Source organism: Mustela nigripes, chromosome 18 (genome assembly GCF_022355385.1).
Source record: "Mustela nigripes isolate SB6536 chromosome 18, MUSNIG.SB6536, whole genome shotgun sequence".
Classification (NCBI taxonomy): domain Eukaryota; kingdom Metazoa; phylum Chordata; class Mammalia; order Carnivora; family Mustelidae; genus Mustela; species Mustela nigripes.
In genome coordinates this window covers 13,126,292-13,144,997 of record NC_081574.1, presented here as the reverse complement: position 1 = coordinate 13,144,997, position 18,706 = coordinate 13,126,292, and the positions used below count along the sequence as shown (strand labels likewise).

Genomic DNA, 18,706 nt, shown 5'->3' with positions numbered 1-18,706 from the left:
TTTACCTTGGCCTGAGCAGCCTTTGTGACCTTGAAAAACACAGATTTGTCTAAGTCCCTTTCAGGCTCCCCTTCTAGAATGTGATGCATTTCCTGGACTGGGGTGCTGGAATGAGCTTGCTGCTCTCAGAGAAAGTGCGACGAAATCTGGGTATTTGTGAAAGTAGGAGCTGAGTCGTCCTTCAAGGCCTGGGGGAGGGGCGGGCGCAGTCTCCGCATTGCAGCGAGGGAGCGGCTGGGAGCGCTGGGAGCGCTGCCCGCCCCGGGGTGCTTTGCCCCAGACGCGCGGTGTGGCTCACTGCCTTCCCTGTTTCCCCTTTTGGACGCCTCCGTTTCAAAAGCAGCTCAGACAGCTGTTTTGCTGTTCAGCAGGTGAGAGCAACAGCTTCATTTGGGAGCCGACCAAGATAAAAGAAAGAAAAGACAAGACTGGTGAGCAGAGAGCAGGAGGCATGCTTAGTCTGGGTACCACGGGCAGGAGGCTCTCCTCTTTGCAAGTGCTCGAGGGCTGGTGTTTCTAATCAGGGACTGTGCTTACTGATGTCCAGGTTCACGTGCAAGTGTTGGGTGACGTGTGATGAATGTAAACAGGTGGACAGGAATTGCACAGATGCGCCAGCGGCAGAGCCCAGACCTGGAAAATTCTTTCCCAGGATACGATTTTTACCTACAGTGTTTCTCTTTGCTATTGTTCAGACACGGCTTTTGAGGAGAGGCTTGGAGAAAACGAAAGTCAGAATCCGCCTCGGTTTTTCTGGATTTCCTGGGTGGGAGCGCGTTAAAGTCTAATTTGAGGAGAAGGGGGAGGAAAAAAAAAAAAAAAAAAGACCAGTTTGCCAAGTGGAGTGACCTGATTCTTGTTGGATCAACATGTTGTCACTACAAAGCAAGTGTGATGAAGCCCGCCTTTTCAGAGGAGAATCAAAGCCTTGCCTGCCGGCCTGGAAATTGCTGACCTCAGCATCCCGCTCATCAGCCCGGCTGTATGTAGATGTAGACATCTCCAGGAGGCTGGGAGCCTATCAGGCCAAAACTGATTATTCTAATCAGGTGTTTTGATTAAGCACTTATTGCCAGGATCACAGGAACGAGGTCTGTTTTCCAGCAGGAATGGGCAGTAGTTTTTTTTTTTTTTTTCCTTCTTTTTAAAAATTCTTCTTTCTGGGGATCATGTTTGACTTTGTGGGGGTATATTTAACGTTTTTTAAAAGTAGGCCATGGGAGGAGTCCCCTGTGAAGTGTACAATGCTGAGCTGGTAGTGTGGCCAGTGGACACAGAAATTAAAAAGAAAAAAAGAAAAGAAATGATAGGACCAACTGGGTTGCCAATGAATCAGGACCCCCTACAAAGCATCTGTTTGCATCCTTTGCCCTAAAATACATGCTGGCTAGCCCAAAACTTAAAAAAAAAAAAAAAAATTATAAACACACACACATTGGGTTGGCTTTTATTGGAATGCCTAGATGCAATCTATAGTCAAGGTATGGAAAATTCAGGTCACATAGAAAGTTAAGAAGGCAAATGAAAAGAACAATACAAATCAGACAAAATTTACATCTCAAAATATCATGAAAGCATTTTGACTGGCTTTGCCTAAAATACTCTGAATATCAATTTTTGTTTGTAAGCTAATTCTTTCCATTATACAGTCCCCCACCCCCCACCCCCAACTCTTAGAAAAAGGTCTTTTGTTTACATATTCCCCAAGGTCACTATTTCTTGTAAAAGCATGTCCAGATCACAAGTCTTTTTAGAAAGAAATAGGCTCATTATACCTACTAACAAGACACTAATTGGGTTGATTTGATTTCATCTAAAATAAGCACCAAGAGATACACCCAATCTGTTATTTTTCGGTGCCAGCCTTAAGGACCAGTCCATGTCGAGAAGAGGGTAGGATTATGATTTCACTTCTGTCACGTGGTACAAGCTTCTCATGGTCAATGCATCAGAAACATTTCTGAGAATTTAGACTCAGAGCCTATTTCAACCAAAAGTACTTAACAGCATGCTAAACAGTCCTGCAGAAATTCCATCGAACAGAACTGCAAACGCCTAAGGTAACAGTTAAAAAATAAAATGTAAAACAGCCATGTTTATGTGGTTTGAAATCTCATAGTTTTTTTAAACCGGGGCTTCGTAATACTCGCCAAAGGATTTCCAGGATAAAAAATATTAATGCTAATCTGTGCTTTCATTCTAATAAAATATCAGCATTCATTAGAAGATTAATTACTTCGGTATGTTCTACCAAATACACAAAGACAGTAATAGCACTGATACTGTAAATTCAGTAGCTATTTTGAAACCTTCCCAGCCAATCTGTTTAATAAACACGCCTACTGTGCAATTTAGAGTATGTGATACATACAAAGCAGTTAGAAAATTATTTTCAATACATCACTTGAACCTTTATATTTACGACATGACATGTTCACTTGCTATATTTATCACCATTATACATAGAGGAAAACAGTGTGTACTATAGCTCAATGAACTGAGAAATATTTTTCTAAAAATATTTTTGTGGCTGAATTTAGTGCTCACGAAAAGAGATTTGCAATAGCGGCTGGCCCAACCCGGGAGTACAGATGGCCGCTGTGCCCGGGCCGGCTCGCGCGGGTGCGGGAGGGCACGGCCGACATTTCACTTCCAGCTGGGTAGGCCACCCCCCGCACCCGCAGTCTTCCCCGAGACAGAGGAGGCGGCCATTCAAACCAGCTCCCAGGACGGGTGGGATCCTGCGGACTGACAGGAGCCCGTCTCTCCCTTTTGTGTCCCTCTTGGTGACCTGACGGTCCACACCCAAGGCTAGCAGAGGGACCCCGACCTTTCCCATCTGGCCCTCTTCCCGCTGCTCAGGTTCTGCTATCTTTCCTAGATCTTAAGACACATGTTGACGGTCAGGACTACATCAGATCCTTTCCTTCTCACGCACGTTTCCTGGAGCATCTGATGTGGTCTCTTGCCTCCATCACGAAATGGAGCTTCAAGGAATGGTTAACAGTAAAAACCCTGTGGTTAATTCTATCCACTCCCCTCGACTTTTAGGGGACGAGAGAGGACCTCTCCGGCCCAGTTGCTATATTTTATTTTTATTATTATTATTATTAATTCATATCTTCTGCTATATTCCACCAGCCTTAGTTTTCTGCTGTGCCTCTCGGTTGATAAGGGTTGAGGACACTGGCCCGATGAAAAAGAGAAGACAGACTAAGGAGCAGTTCTCTAATCAGCCACCCACTTCGGATTGCACTGTCCTATCCATCTAGTGATAGAAAGTTGCACATTTTTTTTTCCAACCTAATACAAAAATATTAACACTTCTGGACATTATAGGCATAAGTCGTTATATCTCTACAATATAATAATTTATACTGTACAGCTATAACAGATAACAAAAGGTGCAATCCTTTTAAAAAAATCACACAGTTCACATGTTTTTATCATTTTATTTTTAAGTATAAACTTTTTAAACACTTTACATAAATTAACTCCTCTGAGACTAATATTTGATGTACAGTAAATCGTAATTCATATAAAAATCCATAAACAACTTGTCTCACATAATTTACAAAAAAATCAGGGTTTCCTTTGCTTATCAGTGACAAGGATTCTATTTGCCAGTTTTTTTTCCCCCGCAAGGCAAACCACGTTAGCATTGTAAAATCCATTATGAAATCCCCGCCAGAGCAGAACTCGCTTGTGCCGATGTCCTTTTACAAAGCAGCACAGGGAAAGCAGCTGGGTTGTCTACAAACAGTAATTTTGCCCCACGTTTTAAAATTAACAGAGATATATATCACATCCTATGCAGAGAGACTACTTGTAAGCAAAGGTCGACAATTCGGTCGTATCTGGAAACACTGTATGCACTTTGTTTGGACCTTAGTTAGATACAGTGTCTCCAAGGAACGGAGGGCCTCGCGCAACACGTTTAGGCCTTTTTTTTTTTTTTTTTTCCCCCCTCCTTTCTTTCACTTATTTATTTTTCCTCTTAATACTTCCCGTCCGACTGAGTGCAGCGATATGCATATGTAAACATATTCTTTAAAGCCGATCACCTTTAAGGTCATTCAGAAAAAAAGTGTTTTTGAGTTTTTTTTGTGGATTTTCTTCGTGGTCGTCTTCTGGTCCTGACCGCAGTCCGGGTCTCCCGGAAGGCTCTTCCGCGACGGAGAGTCCGCTTCGGATTGTGCTCCAGAAAGATCCGAGCAGAGCAGAGCAGGGGCGTGGGTGAGGCTCCGGAGGGACGCGGCGCCCCGTCCCCGGCCGGTCCGCCCGCCCGCCCGCCCCCGCGCGCGCGTACCTACGCGGGGTGGCCGCCTGTCCCGGGCGCGGCCGCCGGCCCCGGGGGGTTACCTCTTGCCGATCTCGCTTTGTCGGAGGAACTGGATGTTGTTGGCGCTGTCCGCCAGCTCGGGGTACTGCTCCACCGAGAGTACGTAGTACCCGTCGTAGCCCTGCACCTTGCCCGCGCTCAGCAGCTGCCGCTTCTCGCCCTCCGTCCAGAGGCGCGCGCCCTCCTCGCCGTCGCGCACGCGCTGCTGCTCGCGCGCCCAGGCCCGCGCGAGCGCGCGCTGCCGCGCCTGCTCCAGGATGCGCGCCTTCTCCTCGTCCAGCGTCATGCCGTAGCGCACGTGCAGCGCCAGCGCGCCGAACTGCATCTCCACGTCGGCGAACCTGCGCGTCCTGCCGTTGACCACCGTGGTGGACTGCGACACGGTCACGTTGATGCCGTTCTCCAGCGCCTTGCGGCCGCTCGTCAGCCGCAGCGTGCCCAGGTCGCTCTCGGGCGTGCTGGTCTTGATGAAGTAGTGCGTGTCCTTGCCCTCGATGGTGAAGTGCAGGTTCTCCAGGTAGAAGGCGTTGTTGAGCACGGCCGCCACCTTGATGCAGTCCTCGTTGGCGATGTTGAGCACGTTGGTCTGCACGCGGCCCTGGCTCACGGCCAGCATCACGCCCTTGCCGATGAGCGACTTGACCGTGGCGAACCACAGCCACGACGGCGCGCCGCCGCCCTTGCGCCGGCTCACCTGCACCTCGGCCATCTTCCCCAGGGACAGGAAGGCCTGCGCTTGCCTCGCCACCTGCTGCTGGACTCCGAAAATGGGCTGCGGAGCAAACAGAGCCGGGGCGGGGGGGCGGGGAGGGACACGGTTTAGAGAACATCTGTAGCTCTTGGTTGCCCGGGAGCCAGGCTTCCTGGCAGCGCGCCCGGTCCTGACAACAACCCAAAAAGAGGGGTCTGGGGGTGGGGTGGGGGGGACGTCTGTGGAGCGCTCCCAGGCATTTATTAAAAGCTCAGTGGGCTCTTTAGAGATGAAAGGGCTTAAAAACAACTCCGGGTGGAGGAAGGCACTCAAAGGTCCCTTCCCCTGAAGTTGATCCAAATCAGTTTTGAAACGGAAAAAGAGGGGGACTTCATCATGTATTAGCTAAGGGCTTTTTAGTCTCCATCGTGAGCACAATATGGTTTCAGCTTTTCTCTTTTAGTGTCTGGATGCCCCTTTCCCACGCCTATCGCATTTGGGGAACCCCGTTCCTCAGGGTCACTGCGGCTTTCTCTCTGGGAGCCCCGGGAGGAAGCGGCCAGCACACACACAGGTCTGAAAGGCTGGGCTACTCCGCGCGGGACCACCGCGTCCTGCTTCATAGGCTTTGGAATGCCTGTGCTTTCATTGAGGGAACCTCTGTCCTCTGTTCCAGCAAACACAGTTTTCAACTGCATTTCCCCAGCGCTACCTGCAGAAGCGGACTGTACAGGGCCCACTGCGCAGTGGGACAGCTGGAGGGGAGTGTTTATTACTTCAGGGAAACATCAACTTTTTGGAGACAGGGACGGTGGACCATCGACGCTGGCAAATGTTTTGAATTGGGGGCGTCTGAACTCAGCCATTTCTTCTACTGCCAGATGTTTGTCTGGCCGGTGTTTCCCCCCAAACATCTGTTTCATCTGCAGCAGTGAAAGAAACATTTGTTTTTTCTGCACTTGGGGCGGCCTCCAGTGTCTTTGCCAGCCATTCCCTAAGCTGTCCTTACCCTGCGCTTCTCTTGACAGAGAACTTGAACCATATTTAGGAGGCTGCCTAGGAAGAAAGTTGGCAAGTCCATTTGTACAGTAAGACTTAAGTGTTCGCAGACATGCTGGAAAGTCAGACACAATTAGGACGTGCCTGTTCAGATGCCTTGGGAAACTTCAATGTGTCGTCAGGACACTTTATCAGTGTAGATATATTTGCAATTCGAAATGTGAAAATGGCTCCCCGACCTTGGAAACATGATGGGTTTTGCTTTCTAAAAAAATGTAAAGGTGACATCTCGAAGAAGGAACTGTTTAATGTGAAGTATGAAACACCTACCAGAAAACAGAGGTATTGGCACTGAATACACTGTGTGTGTGTGTGTGTGTGTGTGTCTGTGTGGGTGTTTCAGCCATGATTGCTTTTCTCTTTGTAGTCACTGAAATTATAGGAAATTGCTCAAGGGGGGCAAGGGATCAATCTTTCTAAGAAACTCTGCACTCTCTTCTCCTTATCATTATGGGGGAACCCAACTTCTTGATCTTTAATTATTCCTGCTTTTAGTTAGAAATTCTAGTGTTTTGTTGTACATTTCTTTCTGATCTCCGAAAGACAGGAATTAAAAGGGCCATTTTCTGAAATGGCAGCTTTGAGTTTGCAATTTTCCATTCTTTTTCTTTTATTTTAGTTCTCAGAACAATTATAGGCCTCCTGAAATGTTATTTTCAGGAAAATTCTATAAACACCTAGTTGCAGATGGAGCTTTATCAGAGGACATTTTATTTTTATTTTCAATCTGTTCCCGTGAAACACTCTTCAGATTTTAAAGGAGTTGAACTTTGCGGCATTGTTTGTGGCCTGCTCATTTGTAATACGAATCCCAGGCCCTCCCGTTTATTGTATCTTTGCCTTAAGGTCCCAAGGGCTATAAATGTGCTTCCACGGGGGTTCTCTGTAGAAACCTTGTGCTCCAAAATGAGCTCCCTCATTTTATTACCTTCTGATAATGTCTTTTTATGTTTTTATTAGCATCACTAAAAACAGATTTAAGCCTGTTTAACAGGCCCCTGGTTTGCTGCACAGAAGTGGATATTTTTCTAGCCTGAAAGAGTCAAAAAAATGGAAAATGGGTCTTTGGCCCAGCTTTCACAAGAGCAGTTTGGTTAAACGGGTAAATACGCCCCAGCTCAGCCATCGGTCACCTTTTCACAGTTTTGCTATTTGTTTCTTACCGGTACATCATCCCACTGCTGACTCTTCACAAGTTCGTAAGAAGGCTCGGTTAAATCAAATTTGGGAACAGGGAATCCAGGAATAGCATTGTGCAGATGGAAACCAAATGTCACCAGCCAGCTGTTAACATCTAGGAGAAGATTGTTCAAAACGAGCGGTGTTAGAGTTATTTTGTGCTTTCATGCGTTGAAATTCTTACCTTTAAAAAAACCCCCCAGTTCACAAACAATAGCCTGAAGAGGATCACATGGTTGCCTGCCTTCTCCCATTCTGATCCCGCTACTTCCAGACTCGAAGCCACCAGCCTCCGTAACAGAGCGATGGCAAGGGCTGAGACTAGCAAAGTGTCACACGTGCGAGGTGGCATCCGGGGCTTGTAATATGCGATGAAAAGGGGTAATAACAACAGCCAGCAGCATGAAAGAGCGGCCGCCGAGGAAAACAGAGGGAATTGGTAGTTAGTCAAGACTGGTCTTAAATAGAAGTTGAGTGTTATTAGCTTTCAAAAGCGATTGCCCAAGGATATGCAGCTTCCACAACCCATTTTCTATTAATAAAAACCCTAAATTGAGAGAATTAAAATCAACAGTTGATTCTTAATCAAAGAGGAATGCTGAAAACTGGCAGAACTGGCTAAGGGCACAGAAGTCCGGATTCCCATCAGCTCTGACTTCAAAGGCGCACTTGGGCACAGGTGGAGACGAACTTTTTGGGGAGAGAACCTGGAAACCTTTAAAATGGTATTTTAAAATATTGCCATGTGACTCCCAAAGCCATTAAGCTCAGAATAAGGCTTTTATTCTATTCTGAAGGTTATAATGTTACAGAACTACTCAGCAGGCTTGCAGCTTTATGAGTACAGTTGGGTGTAGATTATTTTATATATTAAGCACATTGCTGGAAAATTTGAAATTGCATTTCACCTAATATATTTTATGCTGTTCCATCTCTCTTTTGATGTTTTCCAGAAAGTGCTGCTATGGCATTCACTGCAGTCCATGTTGCTAGGAGAGGATGGATTCAGGAGCTGTGGGCTTTCCCGCCTTTCACACAGCCCCTGTCAACACCTCTTAAATAACCAGTGGTAAACTGCTTGTCAGAATGATGGAGAGCCACTTGCTTCCCATTTCCTCCTCTAGGGCACAAACTCTCACCTCATCACCAGGCTGACAGGTCCTCTGTCCAAACATCATATGGCTACAGAACCAGTGGTATTCTCCCTCTTTTAAAAGGAGGGATGGTGGTGGTGGTGGGAGAGAAAAATCCCAAGTTCATCACGTAGGGTAGAGAGTGTTACTTTTTTTTTTTTGTGTGTGTGTGTGTGTGTGTGTGTGTGTGTGTGTGAGTGTATTTAAGAGTACAGGGGCCTTATGTTTTGGAGGAAATTCCCCTGAATGGTAGTGTTGGGGGCAAAGTTGTTCCTACTATGAATAATGTCTGTGTAACAGTGAATACATAAAAATCACAGGGTCTTAGGTATGGAAAAGTATTGCCAAAATAATGGGACTTGGATGCCGACGTGTATTGAGAGAGCTGAAGGAGAAGTCCATGAGGGTGTTGCTGAGCCAGGATTGTGAAAGAGGCGAGTGTCAGCTGGTTCACACGGAGGAGAGCTATGACAAGTTTTGGCAGTCTGGGAAAGCACAGAGCAGATGTGAAAGGAACAGGGGGAAGCCTTTTGAGAGCTATACCAAGAACTGAGAAAACAGGCATCTCAGTATGCCTCAAATACTGAGCAAGAGAAGAGACAGCCTGAAGGAGCATCTAACACAAGCCAAAACAAAACACAAAACCCCAAACCAAACTAAAACAACAAAAAAAAGAAAACAGGATAGAACCTTCTTCCAGGAAGCATACACATGGCAGAGAGGTTCACATGGTAGTCTAAGTCAGGAAAGGAAGGTGGGATCAGAAGGATTCCGAATCCATTGAGTGCAGGGTGAGTGGAGAAGTCAGGAACCAAAGGGAATTAGAGCAGTGCCTGCAAAGACCTTGTCTCTCATCCTGGTAGTTTGGTGGTGGCAGAAGTGGGATGAGATGTTTCAGTCAGATCACGCCTGAAACTTGGAAAGGTCTTATGACCCCCTATTGGCGGAAAAATTAGCGTGTCTATTAGTAGTGCCACCAAGTAAAAACTGGTGCTCCAAATAGTATGAAGACGGTAGTGAAAACAGAAACAAGACCCTCTGGCGAAGCAAGTGGTGGGAGAAACTCTTCTTTTGTTGCTCTGAGGTGATAGTGGAGGGGAGTTAGACATCCCAGGAATGAGATGGTGAATCACACTCTGCTGTGTTTCATGGTTCCTCCATTAGAACCTCACACATGGGGGCGCCTGGGTGACTCAGCCCTGCATCGGGCTCTCTCCTCAGCGGGGAGCCTGCTTCCTCCTCTCTCTCTGCCTGCCTCTCTGCCTACCTGTGATCTCTCTGTCAAATAAATAAAAAATCTTAAAAAAAAAAAAAAAAAAAACCTCACACTTGTAAAAGAAAAACCAACATTAAACATAAAGCCACATGACTTAAAGGAGAGTTGGGATCAGAATTCCAATTTGGGGGCTCCCGAGTTCATCCTGTTTTCCACAGCCCCATGTCACCGCCCTTCCTTAAGGGACTGGATTCCATATCATTTCAGAAAATTGTGGCCTTGGGCATTGGAGACAGAATAGGAAGTAACAAATGATGCCTCAGTTTCCCTTTCTGGTTTCTCTATGGTTCCACAGAGAAATAAACCCATTTAAAAGGCTAGGCATTTGATTTTGCAGGAGTAAAGTGTAAGGCTAAAGAAAGCAACTCTAGTTATTGTGTGTATTCATATAAGGAGTAAAGGAATTCTGCACTTGGAAAGGAAAAAAAAAATGCTTACCTGTGATGTAATCTTTCACATCATGGATTTTGCTTGCAGGGTTGTTATTCCTAAACATGTAGAGGTTAAAAGGAGCTGGGTCCTTCCCAATTCTCTTCCAGATTTCTATGTCAGGCGTTGTCCATCGTCCTGCCAAAATATCATAATCTCTTTCTCCAAAGTGGATTAATTTTGTGAGTGGGTCATATAAGCCACCATGAAATCCAATTACCAGTTGAAAGTCAATATTGGAGTCGAAATAGATTTCTCCATATGCAGTATACTGAATCTGTTTCAGCATAAGCCCATTGCTACTGAAAACAGCCAATGGTGTCCCTGTGTTATCTGACGCAATGTAGAATTCATCCCCACTGCTGATTTCCATAGCAAAGAGATGTCCTTGGAGATCATAATAGAGAGAAGTGATTTCTGAACTCGAGTGGTTGTAGACATGAGTAATCCTTGTGGGATACGTTAAGTCAGCATAAAAAAACTGCAGATGCTGTCCCAGACTGGTTTTGCTAGACACGCGCCTTCCCAGGCCATCATAACGATAGATCACTGTCCAGCCACTGCCTTTACTATAAACTCGAGTCAGAAGGCCCTTGGAGCTGTACTCAAAGATCTCTGTGCCTCTCTGACGCAGGAATCCATCCTCATCCAACCGATACTGAACATCCCCGAGGCGAGTGATCCTGTCTCGCAAGTCATAGCGAAGAGGTGTCAGACGTGCACTGTTACTCGGGTTCAGCAAATGGAGGTTTCCATTCAGGTCATAGTTGTAGCGCCACATGATCTTTTCATTTAGATAAACAGTCTGGAGCTGCCCGTCAACATCGTACTCGTAAGCGTATTTGGTAGTATTGGCAAAGGGCCCTATTTTGATTTCTCTTTTGGTCACCCGACCCATGTTATCATACTGAATTGTAATCCAGTACATGAGTGACCTGAAAATCTCGTACTGAATTTCCTTGATGCGGCCATGGGCGTCAAAGTGTTTTGTGTATGTCATCACCGCCGTGGAGATGATCTGGTTAATATCATAATATATAACTCCAAATTTTCCAAACTGCTCAACTTTGCCGGAAATGTCATCAAACTGATAGAGATCGATGGGCAGAGGTGTTTCATTGATGACCCCCTGCATGCTGGTCACTCGAAAGCTGTTATCATAGCTGTAGTCGAACCTCGCATTGACCATCCCGTCCTCGCTAAAGCGGAAAATCTGCCTGTCAATCAGGGGGCCAATTTGCCTGTACCTGATGGTGCAAATAAAACCATCGCTCTGGAGGTTGACGGTTTTGAGGACTCCTGCTGTCTCATCGTAGGTAAAACTGACTCTCGTGCTATCGTACAGGATCTCGGAGAGCCTGGTCTGCCTCCGGTACTTGAACAAGACCCTGCGGCTGGTTCCCAAGAAGGCCGTCTGCAGAAGCAGCCCCTCCTCATTGTAGTCCGTGATGACCGAGGCGTTGCTCTCAGGGGGGTTGTAGATGTTGCGGTAGTAGCCGATGGACCGCATGGTCTGCATGGTGTGGCGAGCCACACTGGGCATGGTGATGGCGGACAGCCGGTCCCACATGTCGTATTCGAAGATGTACTGCCTCTGGCTGTGAAGCAGGAGGACCATGGACTGCGAAGACACAACAGACAGTTGTTCAGTATTTGTGACCCGCGGTGGGGGAGGGGCAGGTGCGGTGGAGGTGGGGGTAAGCAAAAAGCACATCCTGTGACCGCGAACACACAGAAACATTTAGCTCGAGAAAATGATTTTCATTTTAATGGGGCTCTCCTTGACCTTAAACGTTGTTAACAAGCCCTGGCCTGATTTGCTCGGATGCTTCATCGTGAGGGGCTCTGCAGTTAGTGGCTCAAGATCCATAAGGTGCCACTTGTCATGGCTGTACCATTCTTTTCCTAGGTGTCCACAGCCAAGCAGCAGACTGCCGATGGCTGGGGCTAAGTCACAACACAGGCCTGCACAAAGCAGCTCTAAAGACAACGTTTCAAGGAGAAAGCAGCACAGGGGCAAAGTAATCCTACCCATCATCAGCAATTATTTAGGAAGGTGGCTTTTCCCCCTCATTTGACTGAAGAGCCACTCAAATCATGTTTTAATTTCCAGTGTGGGGGGGGAGGAGGTGTAAAGCATTCAAAATATTACTTTATGAAGAAGCGACCTAAAATTAATAAAAAATGGATAATGTGCATATAAAGCATCAACGTCAACAAACATCGCTAAATCACATGGTGAACAAGAGCTGTAAAGGCCCTTAATTGAAATACGGATCCCGGTATGGTTTTCTTGGTTGGTTTGTTTGCAAATTCTTACCTGTCATCTGGAATGACAATAAAATCTACATTTTTGAAATTAACTTTAGCGAGTACCAAATCTGATTCATGTCTTAGCTGGTGCAGGAATGGTTTCTGGGCTACATTCCACTTTGGTGCTAAATAACGCAGTGAATAAATATATAAATTAAAACGAGCTCTGCTTATTTTGCAAGGAATAGCAGAAAGACATGAGATGATCATTTATTAGGGCTGCATGAGAGAAGCTCAACCCTGAGGCTCAATCGTGGATAATGTAGCTCAGGAGAGCATGGGCGATGCTCTCCTCTGCGGAAACTTGCCCCAAACCCCATTAGACCAAATGCAGTGATGGCAAATCTGGCGCGATGGGTGTGTTAGGAGCCTTCCTGGGACTTAGCTTTGCTTTTGCCAGAGAAACACATAATCCCTTGTCCAAGGCACGTTCCCTTTCTCTCTACTGTCCACCATCTTTGGAAGCAGCCTGCATGACGAGTTCTGTAGTGTGTCCTCTGTGGGCCTATCTAAGGGCAGTATTTGGCTGCTAGCTGTGCAGTAGATGTCTTGAGAACCGTTCCTAATAGTTTCCACTGAGCCATGGAAGACTTGGATGGTTGCTGAATTCACAGGAATTAGTAGCTAGTTGTGTAGTCATTTAAAATCACATCTGATGGTAGTTAGTAAAATGTTACTACTTCTGCTATGAAGAAGTCTGGGTTTAGGGTGCCTATCCTAGCAAGGAAATGGAAAAGGAAATGGAAATGGTTTGGTGGATTTTAGGGATTTGAGACAGAGGATGAAAGCACTTGCTGGCTTTTCTGATCCCCACTGAATACACGAACGTGACCGCAGTTACTGATGGTGTCTTCTCCTGTCAATGGCTCTTATCAGGGCCGTGCTCTCTGTCTCTTTTTAAACATTTCTCCATGGTTGCTATCAATTTTTAGGGTCTGGGTATTTCTGTTACATGTCTCTGTAATGTGCTTAATTAAGTTACTTTGGGAAAAGTGTTTCAGGATGAAGTGGGGACCCACTCCCCGCTTCTTCAGGGGGAAGTTGTCTCGAATTTGTTAAGTTGGAGGGTGACGTGTTTTCCAGGCATGAGGACTGGCTCCCAGGAAGGTATGTGTGCAGGGGGACTTCCTCTTTGGTCTCTCAAGAAATCACCATTGGAGTAACTGTGGAGAGTGATGATTACTGAGGAGGGAAACTGTCATCGGGGGGGGGGGGGGGGGTCCACTGTCTCAAAGGGGAGTCTCTTCGAAGGGGAGCAGATGAGCAGACGAGGTTTTTGAGAGAAGAGACTGGCAAGTAGGCACCCAGCTGGAAGTGTTCCTGAGTTGGGAGGCATCTGTGGGGAGCCGTGAACCTGACACTGGTTCTCCGGAAGGCTAGTCTGGGTGGAGGCCGTCTAGAGGTAGACGGAATGACTGCCGGGCAGTGGGGTTGGGTGCAGACTGAGCAGAGTTGTGCAGAACGAGACGGCGTGAGGTGAGCACAGCAGCGGCCCTGACTTGAGTGTCCGGGGGGACAGGTCACTCTGGCCGATGTGCGTAAGGCTGGAGGCAGTGACCACTGCGTTTGTGACTTGGGCTGCCCTGTGCCTCATGGGCCCAGGTGCAACAGGCATTGGAACTCAAAACAGAACCCTCCCTAGGACTCAAGTTTGTCTCAAGGGCAAATGAAACGTTCCACGAATTTGCTCTTTGGTGGATTTTGTTTTTTACAGAAGGGAATTACAGGGAGGTGGCCTGTTCCCTGTCCCTTTACTGTGCTTTCATCCCTCTGCATCACAGTCACTGTCCCAAACCTCTCAGAGTGTGACTGAGGGTTTTGCATGTGGGTAAGTTTAGGTCTTTTTTGGTGTCATGTTTAGTGCTTAAGGACAGAGGAAAGCCTTCCTGGGGAGGCTTACACCTTTTATATGCACAAGAGAGGAGAGATGACACAGAGTGCCCGAGATGCGGCTTTCTGAAAAATAGCCTCTTTTGGAATAATGCATAGATAGGATCTACACGCTTTTTGTGGTTATGCTGACGCACTGCCGGCAACAGCACAGAATGGACACACGAGCAGTGCTAACGTGAGGCTTTCTCAAATGAAAGAGCCAGCTCGGAGATGATTTACAAATGACTTACATGCTCAAGGTCTAATTTGTGAATGTTGTCGACGCAGAATCTTGGCAGGTGGACAGCGTTACTGCTTGTTTGTTTGTGGCATAAATCACTTAAAAGGGTCTCCAGTAGTAGAACCTAACTAAGGAGAAACTACTACTCTAATGCAGAAATTCATCACCGATGTACCAATGCGACTCACGTACTGATACTCAGAATAATAAACAGAGCCCGTCGCAGGCCCCCCCACCCCGGTTCTCCTCCCCCGCGGGGCTCTTGGGTGTCACTGACAAAGAGCAGTCATAGCTCCCCTCCTCTGACTCTCACCGTGCGGCCATACCTTGTCCAAGTATGTGTAGCTCCACGTTTTACCGTCCGCGAAGACCCGAGACACGATCCTCCCCTGGCCATCATAGTCAACTTTTTCACTAGTCGTGCCCCGTTGGACGCTTGCAATCTGGCCGGTGGACGAGTAGGTGACATTGACTGCCATCAGCTTGCTGCTGGGCAGCCAGAGAGTCGGGTGCCCTGACGTGTCGTAGGCAATCCTCAGCAGGAATTTACGGTGGTCATCATAGATCTTCTCTGTCTTTGTTGTTCGATCAAAGTCAACCGAAAGGAGGTTCCTGCCATTAACCTGTTAGAACAGAAACAGGATGAGAACGTAAGTCCTGCCAGCCCCATGCCAGCCCCTTATTACTCTTCAGAGTCCCTGCTATTGTTTAAACACCATTTATGATGATTGATTCTCTTTGTCAGTAAATTAATTTAGCAACTTCTTGGGTACAAGTGCAAGGCAGTAGATTAGCAGCTCCTTTAAAAGGTTTCATTAGGCAGAAAGACAGCCTGGCATTTGTTCAAAACCTTTTCAATTAGATGCTGTAAACTTAAGCAACTGATAAGAAAAATACCCAAACGTATTTGCTTTGAAGTTCGTTCGGAAGATATGGAGGTGGTCAACATGGCATCTCCGTAAATTACTCAAAGCCCCTCCGTCCACAAGACACTGGAAAATAATGGCTCAGTAGATTAATCTTGGCTATATTAAATAAAAACAGTAAATGTGACTCCAGCCCTTTGAGGAACAGTTAAGTAGAAGCTGGAACCCACATTACTGTAAATTATTAATGCGTCTAAATAGCAGGAGGTTACAAACACGATCATTGCTTTTGGCCCTGTGCTAAAATGTCACACGTTTTTAGAATGCCTTTCCCTTTAATAACATCTGGCCGACTGGTGGTGACCTCAGATGCTTCACTCCCCATCTACAGGGTCCGACCTTTGTGCTCAGTGTACAGATCTAGTGGCGTGTTGCTAAATCAGGTCTCTCTGTGGCTCTGTGCCATGTCCGGAATCTCCGACCACGTTTGGCGGTTGCTGCCCGGGATCCAAGGCACGCACAAGCCAGCACTGGTGACTGCAGTGGGAATGTGGCCGCGGTTACACTCTACTTTAGAAAACAGTCTGCGGGGTGCTGAGGACCCCCTAAGAGTGCATCTTCTGCAGCAAGACAGCAGCTTTCGGATGGCGATAGCCCAGACATAAAAAAATGTGCCCTGCCCGTTGGACTATTAAACGTTAAATGAGAACGTCTGAATTTTACACAACCACGTCTTCGTTAGAACTTTCAAAATGGACAATTGCCGCTGATCGGTCACACGCATGTCGGCACACACGCCGCTTCTACAGCAACACCACACCTACGTGTGCGCATACACAATGAGCCTGTGTATTTATGTAAACTCTGGGATGAAATGAATCTGTCATCTTACCACTGACATTAATCAAGCCCCATGGAAAGAGACTGTTTGACCTTGAACTTTCCAGTTGGTGGTTCAAGGGGCAAATCGCAATGTCCAGCATCTGGGGAAAGGTATGGAAAGGTAAAGATACAACACAAAAAGTCGTCCATGGAATGAACTAGGTGAACTGCTTTTGGAGGCAGAAGAGCACCCAGACAGATGAGTCCCAGAAGGGGAGAAACGGTGGAGCCCCAAAGGCAATCCGGAGATCTCCGTGTGCCGGTTCCGTCTGTGCAGACCCAGCTCCTTGCCGCAGCAGAACCTGGTGTGTAAGGCGTGTGTGGCTGCGGGAGGAGCCCCATCTCCGTCCCTGATAGGGTCTAGAGGTGGCAGGACTTTGGGCTTTGGCCCCTCCGAGGCTGTCTGTCCATCTGTGAGGTGCTCAGATGAGAACCTTCTGGCTGGGCCGGTGATGTGGCTGGATTCTGTCTGGCGGGCTCAAGGCCGTCCGGGCTTCCGTTCTCCCGCACGAAAATGCCCGCATGTTGGTCCCTGCCTCCTGTGGCTTCCGTGACACTGCACAAGGTTACATTTGCAGAATGCTTTGCGGACCTTGAAGCTGCCGGCTAATATTACAAATACTGGCTTTAAAGCCTGTAGGAGGGTTTGATTTGAGAGCAAATGAACTCCGTACTCTGCTGGCTGCGTCCGGTTCTTCACCTTATCTTGGCATAAAACTTTTGATGCCTTAGAATGAGGTTTTGCACTAAATGGTTTCCTACAGTTCCGGAACGTATTTCTCTGATTGTGATTTAAAAAACAAAACAAAACACAACAAAAGGCATGGCAACCTCTGAAGTGTTTTCCCCCCTTTCTTCCTTCTGTAGGTGATTTCCGGCTTCGCCCAGCCACGTCTGACTGCCTGTGCAGTGTCTGTGGACCGTGTGGCCCACAGGACTGCCCCATCTGTTTGCATTTTACTTTGTGTCATTTTAATTTGTATTTCAATTCTTTACTGCATTCCTTAACCACCCTTGAGCTCTGCAGTGCTGCCTCTGGTTAGAGCAGGAGCGATCTGGACGCAGGCCTGCAAGACCGTGGGGTATTAAAAGGAGCTAGGCAAAGAGCAACAGGGGCCCTTCTTCCCACGGCCCGCACCCTGCCGCCCCCCTCTTCCCCTGGTTCGTGGATATGGCTACGCAACCCCAAAGCATCCAGGTGGCAATCACAGGGTAGTCCCCGTGCGCCCCACCATACCCAACATGCCGCCATATGGAAGCATCTAGAAGCATCGAGAGACGGAACATCTGCATACAAGTTTCAGTTTTTCTTTTCATCTAGACAGACGCCGGGTGCAGTGCCTTTCCTGCACCCTCAGACTGGAGCAATGAGGAAAGAATTAGCACGTGGCTGCGTTTCCCCCCACATTCCCAACACGAGCCAAGGTTTCAACCAGTCTGTTTCCAGACACCAGTCATTGTTATTGAATATGTAAAATTTCAAAGATGCTAACAGATCTTGTGTTTCCTTTGTTCTTCTCATACTCGCCCAAACTTTCTCCTTCTGGTATTATAAACAAAGTGCAGAAGTCAAGGGACATTTCGATTCTAGGACACAGTCCTACTTAACTGTACCTTAATGAAATTATGGCAACGTTTCCACCCGCCCTTTTTTTTGGACAGTCATAAAGGACCAGCATTGTTCCATGTCCCAGTGGCCTTTTAATAAATAGTTTTAATATAAAAAATATCAATTTAAATTGAATAGTTCATCTAAGATGAAAAACCTTAGATCAGATCATTACTGTACCTTCAGCTATACGAAAATGAGTCGAAATGCTGTGTTTGGAGAGGAGATCACCATCAAGTCCTTAGTGATACACAGCATTTCTTTAAAGCAAACACGGAAAATCCCCCATTTCTAAGATCATGTCCGGCATGACTGTGAGGAAATCACAGTGTCTGGGAACAGGGGCAGCGATCATCTTCCTCCCAGAATGCTTGAAAAACTGAGGTGTAAAGATGTTAAACAACATCTTTATGTTTAAAGACATCAAGCACCATCGGATTATATTCCCGTATCTGGAATGTTATGGGGGGAGGTAAGGGCTGGCTCATCACCCAGTACGCTTGGTGACAACGTCACGACGCCCCCGTGTCCCTGTTGGAACATCAGCTGGCTGCAGACTGTTTCGTGTCTCTCTGTGTGTCGGCGCTGACATGGTACCGTCCCACTCTGGGCTGCGACGCTCGACTTCGAGTGACAAATAGCACATCAGGCAAACGTGGCTGGCAGAATTAGATTCGAGTACGCTCTCACATGCATGCATGCTTTTATTTATTTTACTTTATTTTTTAATTTATTTGAGAGAGAGAGCCAGAGTGTGAGAGAGAGAGCATGAGCAGGATGAGGGGCGAAGGGAGAAACAGACTCCCCGCTGAGC

At 47.0% G+C, this 18,706-nt stretch overlaps 1 protein-coding gene across 7 annotated transcripts in view; it reads right to left on the bottom strand.

The window, feature by feature from the left end:
• Positions 1-4,288: 4,288 nt before the first annotated feature.
• The window catches only part of TENM3 (teneurin transmembrane protein 3), a 433,328-nt gene continuing 418,910 nt past the window's right edge, over positions 4,289-18,706 (bottom strand). For all 7 annotated transcript variants that reach the window (XM_059384375.1, XM_059384378.1, XM_059384376.1 and 4 more), the window contains 4 exons: positions 14,862-15,158; positions 10,119-11,730; positions 7,256-7,386; positions 4,289-5,114 (listed from right to left, as the gene is read on the bottom strand). In XM_059384375.1, the coding sequence (XP_059240358.1) occupies positions 4,359-5,114; positions 7,256-7,386; positions 10,119-11,730; positions 14,862-15,158 (2,796 nt within the window). In that variant the 3' untranslated portion in view covers positions 4,289-4,358. The remainder of the gene's footprint in view (positions 5,115-7,255; positions 7,387-10,118; positions 11,731-14,861; positions 15,159-18,706) is intronic.